Source organism: Cygnus atratus, chromosome 7 (assembly GCF_013377495.2).
Source record: "Cygnus atratus isolate AKBS03 ecotype Queensland, Australia chromosome 7, CAtr_DNAZoo_HiC_assembly, whole genome shotgun sequence".
NCBI classification, from domain to species: Eukaryota; Metazoa; Chordata; class Aves; order Anseriformes; family Anatidae; genus Cygnus; species Cygnus atratus.
In genome coordinates, this window is record NC_066368.1 from 18,466,341 (window position 1) to 18,484,598 (window position 18,258).

General features: G+C 47.7%; 3 protein-coding genes across 5 annotated transcripts in view; 1 reads left to right on the forward strand and 2 right to left on the reverse strand.

Annotated features, from left to right (window-relative positions):
- The window catches only part of LOC118246182 (interferon-induced protein with tetratricopeptide repeats 5-like), a 348,670-nt gene extending 343,589 nt beyond the window's left edge, over positions 1–5,081 (reverse strand). The window contains exon 1 of the mRNA XM_035543061.2: positions 5,073–5,081. The gene's annotated coding sequence lies outside the window, so the exon portion shown is untranslated. The remainder of the gene's footprint in view (positions 1–5,072) is intronic.
- The window catches only part of FAS (Fas cell surface death receptor), a 250,540-nt gene extending 245,453 nt beyond the window's left edge, over positions 1–5,087 (reverse strand). The window contains exon 1 of the mRNA XM_035537491.2: positions 5,072–5,087. The gene's annotated coding sequence lies outside the window, so the exon portion shown is untranslated. The remainder of the gene's footprint in view (positions 1–5,071) is intronic.
- On the forward strand, positions 407–17,626 carry CXCL12 (C-X-C motif chemokine ligand 12). Of its 3 annotated transcripts, XM_035549139.2 has the most exons (5): positions 476–620; positions 4,803–4,920; positions 8,289–8,375; positions 12,021–12,118; positions 14,256–17,626. In XM_035549139.2, the coding sequence occupies exons 1-5, from the start codon at positions 560–562 to the stop codon at positions 14,285–14,287; spliced, it is 396 nt and encodes a 131-aa protein (XP_035405032.1). In that variant the 5' UTR covers positions 476–559; the 3' UTR covers positions 14,288–17,626. The 3 variants fall into 3 exon arrangements, with proteins under 3 accessions (XP_050567744.1, XP_035405032.1, XP_050567743.1); XM_050711786.1 differs by lacking the exon at positions 12,021–12,118; XM_050711787.1 differs by lacking the exons at positions 12,021–12,118; positions 14,256–17,626 and having other exon boundaries at positions 407–620; positions 8,289–10,589.
- Positions 17,627–18,258: the final 632 nt, after the last annotated feature.

Sequence of the window (18,258 nt, forward strand, 5' to 3'; positions counted from 1 at the left end):
CCCCGAGGAAAAACTTCTGCGAGGATGCTTCGTATGAGGCGCTGGATGTGGTGTCCAGTGCGCCGGTGTAAGCCTAGATTCTCGCCCACGGGAGCGAAGGGGGAATTTTCTCCTCCGGGTGCGGAGGCCGAGCCGTGGCAGGATGCGTCCCCGGGGGGAGCCTGGCGGCTCGGGGCCGGGACCTGCGGGGTCGGGACGCCCGGAGCAGGCCGAGGCTGGGGGCTTGGAGCAGCAGCTCCCTGCCCCGGCCCGGGCTGCCTGCAGTGCCCGAGATCCCAGCCGTCGGCCGGGATGGGATGGGGGGGAGCGGGGAAGGCTCTTTGCTGCCCGGGGAGGGGGGAGACCGCGGTGCTGGCGGAGCGAGAAAGCCCTCGCTCTTTTTTTGGTCCCTTTCCAAGCATTTTTTAACAGAGGAAGGATGTAATAACATGCCACGGGCAATAAATCATAGGCTGGCTACTCCCCCTGCTCCCCTCCCCCGGCCCCTCTATAGAGGCAGGGGAGGAGGGGACTCGCTCAGAGCGCGGCCGCCGCCGGGACGAGCAGCACAGCGCCCAGCATGGAGCTCCGCGCCCTCGCCCTGCTCGCCTTCGCCCTGGCCCTCGTCTCCCTCTCGGAGGGTAAGTGGGATGCCGCCGGGACCCATCCTGCCCGCCGGAAAGCCCCGGCAGGAGGACGAGGGGATGCGGGGGTTGCTGGAGCTGGGAGCCTCCGACAGCGCTCGCTCCGCAGGGAGGCGTTTGGGCTGCAAAATGTGCGCCTTGATTTCCACTAAAGAGAGAAAAAAAAGTTGCAAGAAATGAGAACCAGGCGGCCGGTCCCGTGCCTCTTCTGTCCCCGTTCCCTCGATCGGGGCAGCGCTGAGCCGCAGCGGGCGCTCGGCGGGCATCCCCCGCTCGCTCCCGCAGCCCCCCGGGGAGGTTTCGGGGGGCTCCGAGAACGGGGAGCAAAAAGGGGACCCCGAACTGCCCCGGGGCAATACGGGCTGCCCGCCGACGAGCGCCACGGGGCGCTGCCACCGCGGCCGCCTGTCCCCGCAGGGTCCCCGGAGCAGGGGTCGGGGAGCCGCGGGACCCCTGCCCGCAGCCTCCGGGGGTCTCTCGGCGCCGGGAGCCCCGGTCCCCCGCTGGCACAGGTGTGCCACGTTTGTCCCCCCCCTCGGAAGCGCCCCGGCTCGGCACCGAGCGTCCCCAGCAGCCGCCGCTCCCGTCGCGTTGGTCCGTTCTGGGGACCGAAACTTGGGTGTTCCCCCCCCCCCCGGGGCGGGGAAGGGTCCCCTCCCGGTGCCCCTTTGTTTAGCCGGAGCGAGTTAATTGCTCCCGATGATCCCAATAGCTCGGTGCCGAAGGCGGAGGCAGGCCGTGTGGCCGGGGCGAACCGCTGCGGTGTCTTCATGGCAGGGCGAGCGTGGGGGGCCCGGCTGCTCGGGCGAGGAATGGCTTAGAGCTGTCGGAGAAAAACTGGTGTAAGGAGACTGACACCACAGGATTGCGGTGCTAACAGCTTTTTGCCTGTTTCTTTGCACGTCAAGTAGTGCTCTCAACCCTGATCCAGATGAGGGTTGCGGGGCTGTCTTGTTCTGGAGGGCAGGTGAGCTCCAAGTTCTTCTTGGCCATCCTGGTAAAGCTGGTTTTACCTATCACGGTCTTGTTCCCTAGGGAACTGGAGCTGTTCTGGTCTTAAAAAGTTGCCAGCCCTCTCCTGATACCGCCAAATGTAGCTTTGGATGAACAGGAGTAAAATGATGCTTGCGTTGTTTCAAATGGTTCGTCAGTTCGTGTCCAGCCTGCTTGCCTGGTCAGAGCTTCCCTCGCTTGCTCTGACCGGCCAGCTTTGATAAGCGTCCACCCTACGGGGGAGATTTCAGTGAGCACATTGGGTTAGAGAGAATTTGTCAGCAGAGGTGGGTGTTCAGAGCCAGCAAAACTCAGCTCTGGGTCAGAAAAGAGTCAAACTGTTAAAAACATAAGTCCTGCTAGTCAAGAGCAAAAATGTTGCTTTCTTTTTCTTTTTGTCTAAGGATGTGCGGCTGCAGGAGTGACAGAGAGGTGTCTGAATAGCATCTAGCTCTTCTGTCACCCATTTCAACCGAATGTGCTAGACAGATAAAGTTCTCAAAAGCTTTATGCACAGTCAGTTTCATGAAAGCTAAGTTGGTGTTTTCATGTAACGGTACAATTAACAGACCATAGGAGAGAGTAGCCTCAGCTTGTGCTCAGTGTTTATTAGACATCGGGGAACCCACAGAGCATCCACTCCTGCAGTGCAAGCCCATGGAGTTACTGGCTTAATCAGCTTTACTGCGTGTGGAACAATTTGTTTCAAATTCTGAAATGTGATAAAGAAAGATATGCTTGTCAGCCATGGGGCAGGACCAGCAGTGTCCCGTCTGCTTCTTGCTGTAGGGGTTCCCGTGTCGGGGAGCGCTGTGTGCGCTGGGTTTCCCTGGCAGGAGGCTTGCTGGGAGCAGAGTGAGCCACAGCCACGCTCCGAGAGCTGGAGCGCTGGCGGGGCAGGGGCAGGGGATGTCGGTTCCCTGGGAATGGTGCTGAGAGCTGCCCCGGTGCCTGTGCTGCCGTCCGTGCCACTCTGTGTCTCTAGCTGGTCAGCGAGCAAGGAGCACAGAAATGCCAAAGGGATTCTTGTGCTGGCATGGGAGTTGTCACTGCGCCTTGCATTGGGGTGACAGAACACCGAATGCTGGGCATGCCCTCTGCCTCGCGGTGCTGGATGCCCTTTTTCTGGGCAGGAAACAACTTCGGGATTTAGAAACATGTTGGCCATGGTTAAGCTTTCTCTCCCGATTTCAAGTGAGTGGGATGGGATCGAAAGTCCCTCTCCCAGTCTCAGAGAAGACGGGATTGCATTCTCAAGTCACAGATCGGAACACTGTGTAGGGTAAAGCTTAAACTCACTTTGTCAGTACGAGCCTGCAGAGGTGCTTCCTCTGCAGATGTGCGGAGAGTTGCTATATGACTGCCTGCGGTTTCAGCCTCCCTTTCCTATATAAATGCACTGATGTGTAGCTATGAGGCACAGATATGCAGTGAGAAATCCCAGTGCCCTTCTCCCTCCCTTCCTCACTAGCACTAGTCCATATAGCGCATCTGGGGGCTCACCCCGCAGCCCTTCTTCTCCCTTTGCATGACAGACGGGAGCTCCTTCTCCCATTTATTCACTCATAAATGATATAATTATTTGGACTGATGGGTTGCCATGAAGCTAGTGGAAAATGACCTCCAATTTTGTTAACTTCTAGTCCTGATTCAGGTGTGAATCTGGAAGAACTCCACTGATGAATTTCTCTGTTTGCCTGTCTGCCAGTGGGATCAGACTCTGGCTCATCTCGTTAGAAGTGCTCAGAAAAAAAAAGGATTTTCCTTCCCAAGGACAGGGTAACATCACCAGGCTGTCCGTGGTTATGTGCGCTAGGGACAGGTGTTGGTAAATATGCAATACGTGCAGATCAGCTGCACTTTGAAAAGCTGTGTCATTTCTCACCTTCCTAGAAGAGAGCTTAGGGATTCCAGGCCTTTCCCTGCTCTTTAGCTCTTCGTCTGCCTTTAAGGGAGCAGGGCTTAGATGCTGCGAGTGCTCCTGTGTGGCTACATACACAGGGTGGCAGATTGCTGTGTGGGATCTAAAGTCTGTCAGATACAGATCTGACCATCGACACCGTGAGCCAGACCTTGTGGCTTAGGACCTTCTCTATGAATTCAGTTCTTCCTGGAGTCTGAAAACTGCTCCAGTGAGATACCATTTAAAATCTTAGGCAGGTCCTTCTAGACTCCCAGGCAAAGGTGCTGTGTTTGTGTTGTATTGTGCATGGGGCTTCGAAGCTTCCACACAGAGCAAGGACTTCATTTACGTGCGCTTGGTTGCCAGTAATTAAGTCCTTCCATGGAGAAATCATCTAGCAGGGCTGCATCGGATGCTGTGGTGAAAGCCAGGCAGCTTTCCTCAGCTCTGCATGCATATATATTGCTGACTTTTAACCCAGGGGATAAATTTAATTCTGCCCCTCGTGACGCTGGCGATGAGACTCTCCTCCAGCCCGGTGGTCCCTGATGAGTGCCTGGGGAACACACTGCCTGATAGCTGTCTTCTCGAGTTGCCATTACTTTGCCATGGGCTGGAGGAAGTTCAAAAGACCCCAAATCTCTCCTGCAAAACCACTGGGATTTCACATCTCCCGCTCACACCTCCTTGTGCGAGCATCTCTGAAAGTAAGGGTTGGCTGCAGTGGGGAAAGGTCAGCCGCCGGGCCCTGGGAAAGGCCGAAAGACTCGGCGCTTTTCTGTAGCCAGTAAGTCCCCCCTGAAAGCCTGCACCTGAGCTGAGCCGTTTTGATCTGATCTCTTTGGAATTCATCGCTTTCTTCTGGCTACCTTCTAATTTGGCCTCGGGTCAAAATCATTTGGCAAGAACAACACTGAGGACAAGTGCCCCCTCTTTTGGCCTTTATCTTGTCTAATTACCAGGAGCATCCCCGCACAATGGAGGGGCTGCTTATTCTAATCTCTTCTTCTTTTCTTATCTCCATTTTCTCTCCCTCTTCTTTTGTCTTCCAAAATCCCACGCACCGGGATTAAAAGGCTGGGTAGTGGGGTGAAAGAATTGAGCTGTGAGCTGTGGACAAATGCTCTTCCAAAGATACAGCTTTTCTATTGCTTTTTTTTTTTTTTCTTTCCACCTGCATATTTGGGAGGCAAGAGAGGACTTTGTCGTGCCTGGTCTGTGTATCTGCTGCTGACCCGGAGCAGGAGGCAGTAACATGTCCTTTCTCTCCCTGTGTCCCACAGAGAAACCCGTCAGCCTGACTTACCGATGTCCCTGTCGATTCTACGAGAGCAACGTGGCAAGAGCCAACATTAAGCACCTCAAAATCCTCTCCACCCCCAACTGCTCACTTCAGATTGTGTAAGTCTCTCATTCTTTCCAGTTGGGTGCAAATCTCGGGGGTCAAAAGGGAGAATCACAGGGCTGGTTTCTGCTCCATTTGCTGGTCAGCCCTTCCCCTTGCTGCAGTTAGGTCTGTGTCTCATGTCGTGATTCCCAGCTCACCTCTCTACCCCGTACTCTGCTTTACCCACCACCCACCCCCGGAGCCCAGCTCTGGATGTTTCCAGTGGTGTTCCACCTCTGAGCTCCCTGTGATCCCATGTTTCTCCCGCAGGTACGTGAGCAGGAACATCAGGCAGGCAGTCCCTTATACGTAGAGCTTCACGCCTTAAGAAAAAAAAAACTTTACAGTGGTCTGAGTCTGGTCACACTTAGCGGGCAGTGTCTGACTCCAGTAAATCACAGATCACAGCAGGAGAGAAAAGGTGCATAACCAATGGAAAATCACCTCTCCCTTTTTGCTAACAAGAAACACCGATTTTCAGGAAAAATGGGGTTGATGATTTTTTTTTTTTTTTTCTGTGTGTGATTTTAAGGGGGTCTTTTGGGTTCATTTTTTCATGGGTGACTCCCTCCTTCAAATCAGCATTCATCTTTTCATTGCAAGGAAGCATTACTACCATCAACTTGTATTGACCTCTGTAAGGGTGTCTCAGTGACTGCACTGGGTTTATCAGTGACTACACTGCAGTGCTCCCAGCACTGGTTCTGTGTGGATCCACATTGAGCTCTTCCAGTTGTAACTTAAATGCTGTAAAAATCCGTTCTTTGTCATCCAAAACATTTCTGCATTAAGAAAACTGATGTGGTTTCATGATATTTCTCAGGAATATACAGATGTATTTAAGGGTGTGCATCAATTTGTGAACAGTTGTTTATTCATATGATTTATTTTTTTTTAAACCACTCTGTGCAGATCATCTACACTTTCACATGTGTGGTTCTGCCTTAGGACTTGGTGGAGGACAGTGAGAAAAAATGTAAAACCCAGCTGAGAAATAATTTCCTTTCAGAAAAATGGCAAAACCAGCTGTGACTAACTCTGATCTCTACCTATAAACAATTTTGGAGGCAAGCATCCAAAAGGCAAATAGTGTATGGATTTGTGTTCTGGGACTGTCAGTCGGTGTCATAAGGGTCCCAATGCTAAGGCTTTATAGAAGATCTGGAATTTTCTGGAGTAGATTCAAGAAAACAGCAGGCACTTAATATTGGATACAGTATATAGTTTTTCTCTTAATTAACATGGGATCATAGTCATTAGTGAATGGTTAAGAGCACGAAATACAGAAACACAGCACATGTTCTTGCCCCATTCCTGATCCAAGTGTGTCTGTTTGGAACAGGATCCAGTAGCATACAAAACACATGAACCTACAGGTCACCATCTTTCTGTTACTTAAAAATGTAAGGTACTTAAACCAAAAACTTCCCTCCAAATGCTCCTGAAAGTTTGAGCTTTGCTAAAAGAGGAGTTGAAATGGAATCAAAACTAATTTATCATTTTGATGCTTGAAGTGGTTTCTCAGCTCAACCACGCTCTGAATTCATTACATACATGTTGCACAGTGAAAGTGTGAGTGACTTAAAAGCTGTTTGCAAGAGTAGAGAATGTCACTGAATTCATACAGATTTTTAAGGAAAGAGCTCAGGCTTTTTCAATCAAGTACATTTCCCTTTCTATTTGAGGGGAATTATACCTGAACAAAAAGCCTAAGAGCAGGCCTTTGTCTTCAGTTCCACCGGGAGTAATCTCCCCAAATCCAGAACTCTCCTTTGTGGATGTCTGCTTCTACGAAGCCCACCCCAATTTCCCTGCTTTTCAACACAAGGAAATAGGCTTTTTTAGCATGCATTTAATTGCATCCTAAAGAATACACCAAAACCCATTCAGATGAAGGCTCCTTACTTAGGAGCTTAGGTCTCTGCTTAGGTCTCTGCCACGGCCATGCAAGGATCAGAGGCTGCCAAACTCGGAAATAAATGTCCAGAAACTCAGTTTCTTAATCCTTGACGAGGGGAGTTCCATCTCCTGTGGCAGGAGGGTGGTGACGTGTGCTTTTGGTTCTGTACTCCATACGGCCAGCTTAGTACTTCCCCAGCACTGCTAACATCAGCAAATCCATTCTCACTGTTGGTATCACTTCACTGGAAATTCTCCAGCTTGGCACTACTGTAAGGGAAATATGAATTAGGCCCATTCATCACTTTATTGGCACGGGGTTTGCAGGACTGGATCTTCAATGTGTTTATGTTACAACTGTGTTGTTGCATAACTTCAGACCAAGGAGCCTTTTTGACCTCTTCTTACTCCACATTTTTATATTCTGCAGACTTTGCTTTATGAAGTTGGGAACATTTTGGCCTCCATCCAACAAAATGCTTAAGCAAGAACTGAACTTACTCCTATGGGCACTTCCATGGAATTGCTGTTCTTGGCACTTTTACGTGGCAAGGCTGTTTAAGGGGAGGCTTCCAAGCAGCTGGGGCAGAGGCAGGGCCCTCTGGGGAAAGCGAGGGATCACTGCGCTCTTCAGAGGCCCTGAGGGCCCTGGAGGGTCAGACCTCCTGGTATGGGTGACAAGCTGTTTGTACTGCTACTGTATGAAAAATGCAGGTAACCCAAACCCCAGGTCATCACAGGGAATTTGCTTCAGACACTTGTCCCCTTTTCTACGACTTCTTAGCAGATTTAAATTTGCTTAGGTGTGGCATGGAAGGAGCAGCTCAAACATGCAGGAAAAGCCCCTCAAGAAATTTCTCCTTTTTTTTTTCCAGTGCTGACTGAATATACGAGGGAAAATTTGCCTCTGGCACTATGGTGGAACACAATCATCTTCCTGCTAGCTCAGTATAGAGTAAAACAAAAAGTGAAGGAGTGACCAGACACTTTCAGGACATTCAGGAGATATGGTTTGGTGTCCATCTTCAAAACATACAAACATTCAGTTTGTGGTTGAATCTGAAAGATGTTCTTAATTAACTCCTTGCAGAAATGACCTATATTTACCACACTATTCTTTTCAAATGAAATTTAGCTGTTCCCAGCACTGAACATGTAGCAGCCCAGATAGGAACTGGAAAACCTAGATTCAAGTTCTGCATCTCTTCCCCCCAGCGTGCATGCCAGCACAGGAATCAGCACTTGGGGGGACAAACCCTACCAGTACTCCAAGCTGTGTTTATATTAGGTGCCTCGAGGGTGGCAAGGATATCCCAGCCTCTTCACGAGTCATCTGAGAGCAGCACTGACACACAGGGAAGTCGGACACAGCTCTACTATGTGTGATAGGGTTGCAAACCTGTGTGCAGAATAAGGTGTGCGGGGGGGTGTGGGCTGAGGGGTGCCACACATGAGACTCACCCTGACTTTTCTCCTTTGGCAGTGCAAGGCTCAAGAGCAACAGCAAGCAAGTGTGCATTGATCCCAAGCTAAAGTGGATCCAGGAATATCTGGAGAAAGCTTTAAACAAGTAAGGCAAGAGACAAATGGACTTAACAGCTAACACATCCTGAGTTATTCAAGGGTAGAACATTAAGGGCTGGCTTTAACCATGTGGACAAAGTACTCGTGGAATCAGATATTGTTTTGAAGATGGGTTTGGAGTTGACCTAGTCTGTATTAAAACAACAGCTTCTAGTATATCTTAAATGTTAAACTAAGAGTTTTGCCAGGATTTGAGGCAAAATCCATCCTAAAGATTCTGTGCTGAGGTCCCCAACTCATCCTTTTTTAAAAAGAGCCGTTCTCCCAAGGAAAATGCTTCCTCTTCCCCAAGCAAAACTACAATTACTTCAGAATCTATATTGTTCCAATTTCTTTGGAGCCCCTTCTCCATGTTACACTGGGGGTCTGCTTGCACAGGCGGATGAGGCTGAGCACGTCTTTGCAATTAAAATTGTTTCTCTGCTGGCCAGTGTGGAGTGCTAATAATCTCGGCCAAGGCAAGATGTGCTGCCATGAGTAAGGCTCTCCCACAAAGCCAGCCATGCTTGGCGAATTCATACTCTTTTCCTCCAACTTTATTCCCCTTGCGAGTGGCTGGTCATGGCTATCCTGAGGAGGACCCAGTCTATCAGTCAAATTTTACGGTGAGCAAGAGCAGCACAGAGAGCATTTCTGTGCTGAGTTGCAGGGGAGGGCTCCAGCTTTGCTGGAGTGGAAGATGAGAAGAAGCAATGGGCCCTGGGCCCCGGGCTGCGGTTGGTCCTACAGTGGCAGTTTGGCCAGCAAGCCCACCTGTGCACTCAGAGTCCCTCCCACCACTGCCACCACATTGCCATCCCTCAGTAACCTGCTGTAACCGTGCTGAACCTTGTCCCCGCTGCCTCTGTTAGGGTAAAGGCAGGGCTGGAATCAAGTCATTTGCAGACGCAATGCGTTCTTGGAGAAAGGTGGGGAAGGGTATGGCCCCAGAGCAGATGTGAGGCCATACAGGTAGCTGAACGCCCTCCACTGTCTGCTATGAAAACACATGCTCCAAGCGAGGGGTAAAGGAAGAAAAAGTCTTTGTTCCCCTGTGGTTTTACAATAACCAAGGGGAAAAATGGTACCAGAGGCAGCGACATTCTTCTACCTGGCCCTTCTGGGGTCAAGAGTGAGGAGGAGGAGGGAGGGAAGCCAGCTACCAAACTGACTGTGATTCCAGCCCTGCCAGCTCTCCCCATCTCATCCGATGCTCAGTGCCTTCTTTGCTGCCAGCACTTGGCCCTCTCATCCTTTGGGCAAATTCTCTGCAGAGGTAATCCATGTTAATGCTGGCAGGATGGCTTTGGATTTGGGCACAGATGAATCTAAGAGCAGGATGTGGCCTGTGCCGACTGTTCCAGGGGCTTGGGCTACTTTTTTCCCCATCCTTGGAAAATCCTCAAGTCCCTGCCTAAGTTTCTGTTTGCTGTCAGCCCCAGTGAAGCCCTTGGTGCTGTTCATAAGACTTGAAACTTAGGAGGCACTTAAGAAATTTGCAGGGTTGGCTAAATGTGACTATAAGCTCTCATCCTGCCTGCCAGCCTTAGGGGAACAACTCAGCTGGAGCACCTTCTGCTCTCACTTCCACTGGTGAAGGTCTGAGGCCAGCTCTACTGAAACCAGTGAGCCTGCACCTGATCTCCAACCAGTTTCTGGTTTTTGGTTAACCTAACTTTCATCCAGAAGCGACTCTGCTATTTCTGTGGATTTCATCCTGATTTACATTGATTAACAGAAAAGAATTTGGTCCCAGTTCTATTAAATAAGATGACAGCATACATCTCCATCACCTAATCCCAGTAATCATGGCATTATTTTCATTTTCCAACTATTAATGCTAGCATCAGTGGCATTTTCATACTCCATAGACAGTCAGGGCTCTGTCTGTAGCATTTTCACGAGGCATGTTTTTGATATATTTTAGTGCACAGCTTTGACTTCTTCAACAAAATGTATTTGGAATATATTTATAGCGCATCAAGCAATTCATATATTTGAATTGGAGCCATATGAATGTTGGTAGTTTAAAACACCGATATCCTTCTAAACTACTAACAGCTTGTAAAATAAATCTATATAGATCTATAAATGTTAATGTAGCTATCAGTTTCAATCAGCCATATATTATATTTTTTCACTTGTACTGAAATTGTATGAAATGTGACATTACCCTATATGCACTAGCAATAAAATGGCTAATTGTTTCATGTTATGAAAACCCAATTGTACATGGGAATTTATTTTTCTGGAATAAAATCAATACGTTTTGTAGAAAGGGCTCTTGTAATTGCTTAAGTAAAATCCAAACTGTCAAGACATCTTAATCAATACCAGTGCTTCCATTTGAGAGTATCTTCTGTGTTATAATTTGCAGCTAAAGGCAATCAAGAGGTCACAGAGCATAGTAGTCTAATACAGGTGATTGTGAAAGTAGAGATGGTTTTTAGTAGGGAATTATTTTGCTCATTAATCCTGCTTAGCCTTTATTATTGCTTTATATTCATCACATCTCCATGTAATCTACGTACTTATGAGACATCAGTAAAATACATTCAGGCTGTCAGGAGTCCAAACTCCTTAACTGGCTTTAAAAATCATTGTGCAACTGCTGTGGCCAACATCATTCAACACTCATCCATTTTATAGACAAGGGGCAAATCAGTCCTTTCTTGAATCAGCTAGCAAATCCTTTACCACTTCTAGGCAATCCCAGTCCTCATTTACAGTCACACCTTGACTGCCTTTCCCTTGTCCCGTCATGCAAGGATTTGCAAAATCAGGCCCTTGTAGAGTTAACAGAGCCCAAAATAAGCAGAGATCAGAGAATGATCCTGGCTTGTCCATTGTCATGTTGACATAGTCCCAGCTCAAAACTTCCCCTCAGCCCAAGATGTTGAAGTCCATTAAGCTCAGTTGTTACTTCCGGCACAGACAAGACAGTTGATGGATCTGGAGAAAATAACAAAGTCAAATAAGAAAAGCTTTTCCTCCAAGCCCTTTGGGAGAAAGGAAAGGAAATTCCTGACTTCCAGGGGCTGGTTATAATGAGAGCTAAGCCCTGTTGCTGCCTTCCTCCATAGCACTTGTAAACCCAGGTGTGGCAGCTCTTCCTCATTTCTAATCTCATTACTAAATAAGGGCTGCAGTGCAAGACAGCAAAACAACAGCATCCTGGTACTCCACCAAGCTTGGCTGCCCTGCACAGTGGGGTACAATGTAGGCAAACGCTTTCACAGCTTCATTTTAAGGCACCGAATGCCCATAAATCCCATAGAAAAACAACCGGCTCTTATGGGAATCGGTGGGAATGGTGGGTGGGAAGCCAGAAATCCAGCCCCCTCCAATCTCGTTGTACCTCATTGGGTGCCACGTGGATAGAGAGGCTCCTGGCTAACAAGTTCTGGCAGGCATCTGGGGAAGTGTCAGTGTTTTGAGGAAAAACTTCTGGCCCCAGGACTTGCAAATGGCCTGTCACCAGGGCACTTCCATTTGCCTAGTGTTCCTCTGAGGCATAGAGCATGTGAAGGGGGATGTTATCTTCATTTTCACCCTGCCAGCAAGATGTGAAGGGGACATAGAATAAATGTGAATAAGGCCTTTGTATATGGATAATTTACGGCAGTCTCTTTGTATTTTTCTTTTAATTTAGACCACGTCATCGCACTCATAAAAAAAAGCAACAGAAGAAACGGGGCCCACTCTGCCCTTCCCGTGCAACACCACTAAAGTCTCCAGGGAGAAAGAATGGTAGGAGGCATTAGTTTCTGAGCTGGGATACCCCAGGTTCACATCCCTGCTCTTCCACAGACCATCCTATATGATGCTGGGCAAATACATTAGTCTGTCCAGGCCTCCATTTTTCCCCATGTTTGTTGAAGATAACAACTCTACCCTCCCCGCAAAGGGATATTATATAGATAAAGCTCTTAGAGCAGGGGAAAAGTTCAGCCACAGTGGAGGTGGGGGTGAATGGGACAGAATTTTTGAACCCTGGTGTAAAGCTGTAGTGTGGCTGTGTTGATGTCAGTTTTGTTACACCAAGGGGGAGTTTGTCCAAGTTATTTTGTTCTCAAAGTGGCCATGCTTTAATGGCACTGCATATTTCGGTTTTCTAAGGGACACAAGGAATGCAACAAAATATCTGGCTGTTTCTCACTAGGTTGCAATCATATGTAGAATAGAACTTGTTGATTCCTGTCTGATCTGTATACCTGATTTTCTCCTCAGGGAGACCAGGGCGAGGAGGGGACTGGGAATAAACATTTGGGATAATGCATTTTACCCATATCGAACTTCCCAGAGGGATCTGTGCAATTTCCCCATGCTTTCTAATGTCAGCAGTCTCTGGGCAAGAGCTGCCTCATTCTTGCAGTCTCCTTTGTAGAGATGCTGCCTAAAGCCTGGCCATCCCATTTTACAGATGGGAGAACTGATACCCAAAGAGGCCAAAAGAGCCCTGAAGAAAAGCCAAAGTCAAAAGTAGGGTAAAGGTTGGGATGCCCTCTGTCTTTTAAGCTGTTCTTATTCCTCCACTACCAAAGTGACAGAGTTAAACTATAAATAACAGCTGTGAATTTGGCACTAGTGTTTTTCAATGACAAATGCAGCATTGGGCAGTGACAGCACGAAATGTTGCATCAGTGATGGGTTAACACCTCTCCTATGGGAGATTTGAGACAAATCTCAGAGATTGGTGTTACCTACACCAACCCTCTGGATGTCCCAAGTTGTTTTGTCCCATCAGGATGGTGTGTCCTGCCTTTCTGCACCAAAAGAGTTAGGGTTACCAGTATGGGATACTGGAAAGGATATCTTCAAAAGGAAAATCTTACTTATGGTTTAGTCGCCCTCTTTATGCCCGGATGAATTTTCTGAGGCTACCTTCACCAAGAGTAGCCACAACCAGCACTGGCTGTGGTCACACAGTCTTACTTGCCCAGCAGGCATTGAAAGGGATCTTTGTGCAGATCCTGTAGGCTAGGCAAGACATGGTGGGGCATCAAGGTTTTTGAATATCTGGTGTTTACCCTCTGACACTTGTAGCTCAGCCTTAGTAATTACCATCTAGATGGTAAAAAGTCGATCAGCTGGAGCAGGAATAGGGGTCACTTTGGACAAAAGCTGGAGGCCACCAGCACAGCCTGGCTCCTTGTTCTGAGTGAACCCCATCCATATCCACGCCCACAAAACACTTGCACTGTGCTGTGATCCCTAGCCCGCCACTCTTCCTGGGTACCATGCTCACACTGGTCTGAGGCCTCCGCTCTCCACCCTCCCCATCAGGGGGGCTGAACAAGAGCAGAGCGTGGGCTGTCTTCTGTGTTCCTCCATCCATACGGACACCTGGCACCCTTGCAGACCCCTGTGGAGCACAAGGGATGCAGTCCAGGTTCTCCAGCAGAGCTGTGGGGTGGGGAAGGAGAGGAGGCACTCCCAGTGCCACTCGCTCTGTTACTGGGGCCTCTCACGGATGATTAATCCCTCCTTTTCCTGCTGTTTTTTTTGTTTGTTTGTTTGTTTGTGTTTTTTTTTTTTTTTTTGCTAAGTCTCTTTGCCCACCGATAATTCTCTGCTCTGGCTTTCAAGTCCAGAATAAGCTTCCTAGCCAGCCTTCCTCCTATATTAGCTCTGAACACCTTACTAACTGTGACGAGCGCAACCTGCCCAAAATAACGTCCATGGCTGGGTTTGCCCTTCTGGGCCCCAGCAGCTCCTTGTGGAGAACTTTCCCCAAACTGTTTGGTGCATACTGGTTGGAGGGACTGCAAAAGAAATGCCTTTGGGTTAGTCCAGATGCAAATTTGCTGTTTGACTAGGCCTGATATCAAAGCTTTTGCAACTGAAATAGACCTTAATAGTGTTTCACTCTGTTCTTCATCAACAGGAGGTTCAAGATGTAAGAGGCAAGCATTGTAAGCCGTCTACAGGATTTCTTACTGTAGGACCCAGAGAACAGATAACCAGTATTAGGGAATGAATACATTTCACTGTTATCATGCAGCACAAAAGCAACGCTTCATGCATTTCCAAAGGTGTTTTTATTTTTTTTTTCACAAATTGGCTTGCTTTCACAGTGCTATCTTTATATAGTAAGATGTATTTGATTTCGAGAAAAATATGTTTTTATACAGTTGGTTGATTACCTAGCACTGAGGGCAAATATGAATTTAAACTAACCCTATGTTATTATATAATATTTTATTTCCTTTGCTATGTAGAGGTCCTGCTTTATTTAACTTTCTTTTGGTTCATGCAAGTCTCCTGGAGATTTAAACCTAGAAGGACATGAACTGTACAGTGCAATGTTGTTGTGTAAGTAGTGGAAGAGTTCCTTTCCCCCAAAAGTCATTGAGGCCAAGAACATAGGAAGGCTAAAAAGCATCAGATAGCAATGAAAGTGGACAGCACTATTACGGGTGGTGATTTTAGGTATTTTGGCTGAGGGATTGAATTCAGGGCTGCAGGGCTAAGCCATTCTCTGAAGACTGGAGACCTCGGTGGCAACTATGAGCAGCTGGGGCAATGCACATCTGGTGCTGCACGGTGCTAGTACTCGGTTTGTAGTAGCTGAGCGTGTTAGGAGCCACAACACTGATCTGATGTCACTTGGCATTTCCTATGTTCCTGTGTTTCCGATGACAAATTTTAGCACAAAAAGGAATGGGTTATTAAAGATCTAACAGCTAGATCATATTGCAAATTGCTGGAGGAGTCAAAGATGCTGCCATGCACCAGGTGTCTGTTCCCACCCGTCCACAGAAGATGATTTCAGATCGGCTGGCCTTGTGCTGAAGTAGATGGAGGAGCATTCGTGTGACCCTTCACCAGCAGCCTCAGATACTGAACAGTCACACCTGCCTGAGGGCAGTAACATTTTTGATTGCTCTGTGTAGATCTCAGAAAGGTTGTCTGCCATGTCTTTGGAGAAAAGAGATAACTGGGGCAAGAGAGGAAAGACACTGAGTGTCTGCCCAGTTTGGGTGCTTCTTGGGTGTGGAGATGAAGGCTAACACTCACTGTTCACCGGTGGTCATGGTTCTGCTTGCTGGTGAATGGCACAGCCTCTGGGATTTTCTTTGCAAAGTACACCTGGGGACAAGTACCACTTCTTGCACCAGTTCCCTCTCTCAGCCAGAAATGTCTTTCTCCTGATTCCCACCTGTGTGAGGAAGTACCTTTGCAATATAGTATATGGCAAAACACACCTAAAGTACTATGATAACCACGTTGTGCTGCACACAGAGATCTGGGGGGAAGCACATCTGTGCAGCACAATACTTGTGTTTGTATGTGTCTGTGTCTGTATTGTAAACGAAAAATGTTGTAACGTTGTGTGTTTTTTTGGAGGGTTGCTTCAAACAGGATCTTCCCTCTTACCTGCAGCCTGTGTCAGGAACACTGAAAGGGGTGTTTCATTAGGCGCTCCTTTCTGTGGCAGGCATCTTTAATGCCAAAGAGGCACTTTGGATAGCCGGGGACTACCGTATTTCCATGTGGATTCAGGTAAAAATCTTGTAAGTACTTTCCTCTCTGCAAAAGGGTGCTGTTAGAGAGAGTGCTTCAGCTGGGACCACATCACCACATTCACTTTGAAGTAGAAACCAACTGCTGTGCCTAAAATGTGTGTGTGTGGCTTTGACATTCCTCCTATTGTTACCATCACCAAGCTGGTGCTTTAAATGTTTTGGTCTCCATTTTGGAAGGTCTGGCACCGCTGTACTTGGTGAGAATCAGGCTGTTGATTTCTATGTGAGTAGGGTCAGAACCTCTGTTGTCAAGGTAAAGGCAGGAAGAAGTTCTGTGAGAAAACTGGAGTTTCTTGTATCCTCCCTGGACTGTGCTGTATATCCTAGGGTCCACCTGCTGTCCCTACACACACATCTGCAACAGCTAGTGTTTTGCCAGGGGGAGAACAGGAGTGACTTTGGGGAAAGTGGGCGAATCTTGGTTCTGACAGACACGAAGCGCATCCTTCTCACCCAGGAAGGTGCATCCTTCACGTGTTCACATCCTTTGCTTCTAAGGGGCACACCAGCTGCCCAGTGACTGGCTGTGGCTGTACAGCCTTGCCAGTGCCCTGCTGCAGTCCCAGTTAACAGGGAACGAGGTCAGTGCCAGCAGGGAAAGGCCCCTGGGCACAGGCCAAGCCCACACCGCAGCCTGAGCAAACAAACTCCTCTTCTAGGGGCAAACCTGTGGGCATTGCAGGGGCAGGCTGTGTTAAAGGAAGGGCATTTGCTCTTGAGTGGGGAGGAAGGGACCCCCTGCGATGCTAGGGAACATTTACAGCCAGGTGATGGTTTTCTGGGTGCTTGTGGGCTGTCTGTCCTCAGGCATTTCTTGAGACTCTGTGAGCTGGGCTGATGACAGTTCATTGCTCATGTAGCTAAGACCACTCAGGGCATGGGGCTGTTCCCGGGGCCAGCACCGTGTCCCTTCCCTCGGCTGGAGCACAGATCCACAGGGGTGAGTTCAGGCAGGGTGAACGCAGGAATGGCACAGACCTGGCCAGGAATAACTGAAGACTTACATGAGAACCCGATAGAACCTTTTTCTTGCTTTAATCCAAACTCCAACCCTGAGCGGGAAGCTTTGCCTTTTGCTTGGCATTATTTTCAAGAGAACTGTTGTGTCAGGAATAGCAGCCGTGCCCTGCACACAAGGGACATCGATCACTCGGCTGCATCAAGCTTCCTCACTGCCCTATGCATCACACCCTATTATTGCTCCTGTGCACACCACAGTCCTAGCAGGCCGAGAAGCTGCACTAACAGAGGCCCCCTCAGGGAGAGCACTAGGTTTTCCTTTCTGCCTCTAACTGTTGACCAAAGACCGAATCAGGGAAAGGAAGCATGGGGAGATGGGAGTGATGCAGGGACCACACGTGAAGAGAAGGAGGGAAAAGAGATAACACTGAACTGGTGCTGAAAAAGCAGCTTCCATAAATGTGAAACTGTCGTGTCACGTGTGGTATATTTCCAAGTGCAGCTGTCAAATCCTAAGGTTGTTTTATGTCTGTTTGTTTGTTTAAAGAAGAGTAGTTGGTATTTATTGCCGTGCCATTTTTTTTGTAATTATTTATACTAGCTTTACACTTGTATGTATGAATATTTTATCCGAATTCTGCCTGAGGAAGGATGAAGGATCACTTCTTGATGCGTTTTTAACTAATGTGGTGTTTGAGCAAATGTTCATTGGTCTTTTGTAATGAAGGCTATATTCCAAGTAAAATATACACATTTTGTTGAAAATGCAGTTCCTACAGAAGTTTTTTGTTGATATTTTCCCTTTGTCAGAAGCAGAGGGTCCTTCTTTTCTCTGACAATTTGTTTTGAGTGATGTGATTTATAGTAATCAGGGGTGTCTGAGAACTTATTACCTAAAAATCTATTTTATTTTTTTAACCAACTTCCCACTGACACAAGTCTTGCCTGCAAACATGAAACTGGTGGCCAGAGAGAAGAAAATATTTATCGTGATGAAAGGGCTGCATGAACCTCCCATCTTCCACTCCTTAACAGCTCAGTGTTGTCAGAATGTGGTGAATACTGTACTTTATATTTTTATTAAGTAAAAAACAAATTCCCAAAAAATGTGAAAAGGTTTTTGTATTTGTGTTCCTGTAAGGCAGCTTTTATGAAGGAGTTTTATTATGCTTTTGAAATTACTCCTTTCATAGAATATTTTGAAAATAAACACTTTTATATTGTTGTAATTTCTCCAGTAAATGTGTATGCACTTAACATTTTCTTAATAAAAATGTCTATCTAAATGAGACAATTACTTGCTTTTCATGGTTTGTTGTCACACACAAACAGCTAAACACTTCCCATCAGAAAGCCATTTGGATGTAGCACAAGCATCCAGTTTCAAGGACATTTCCAAGC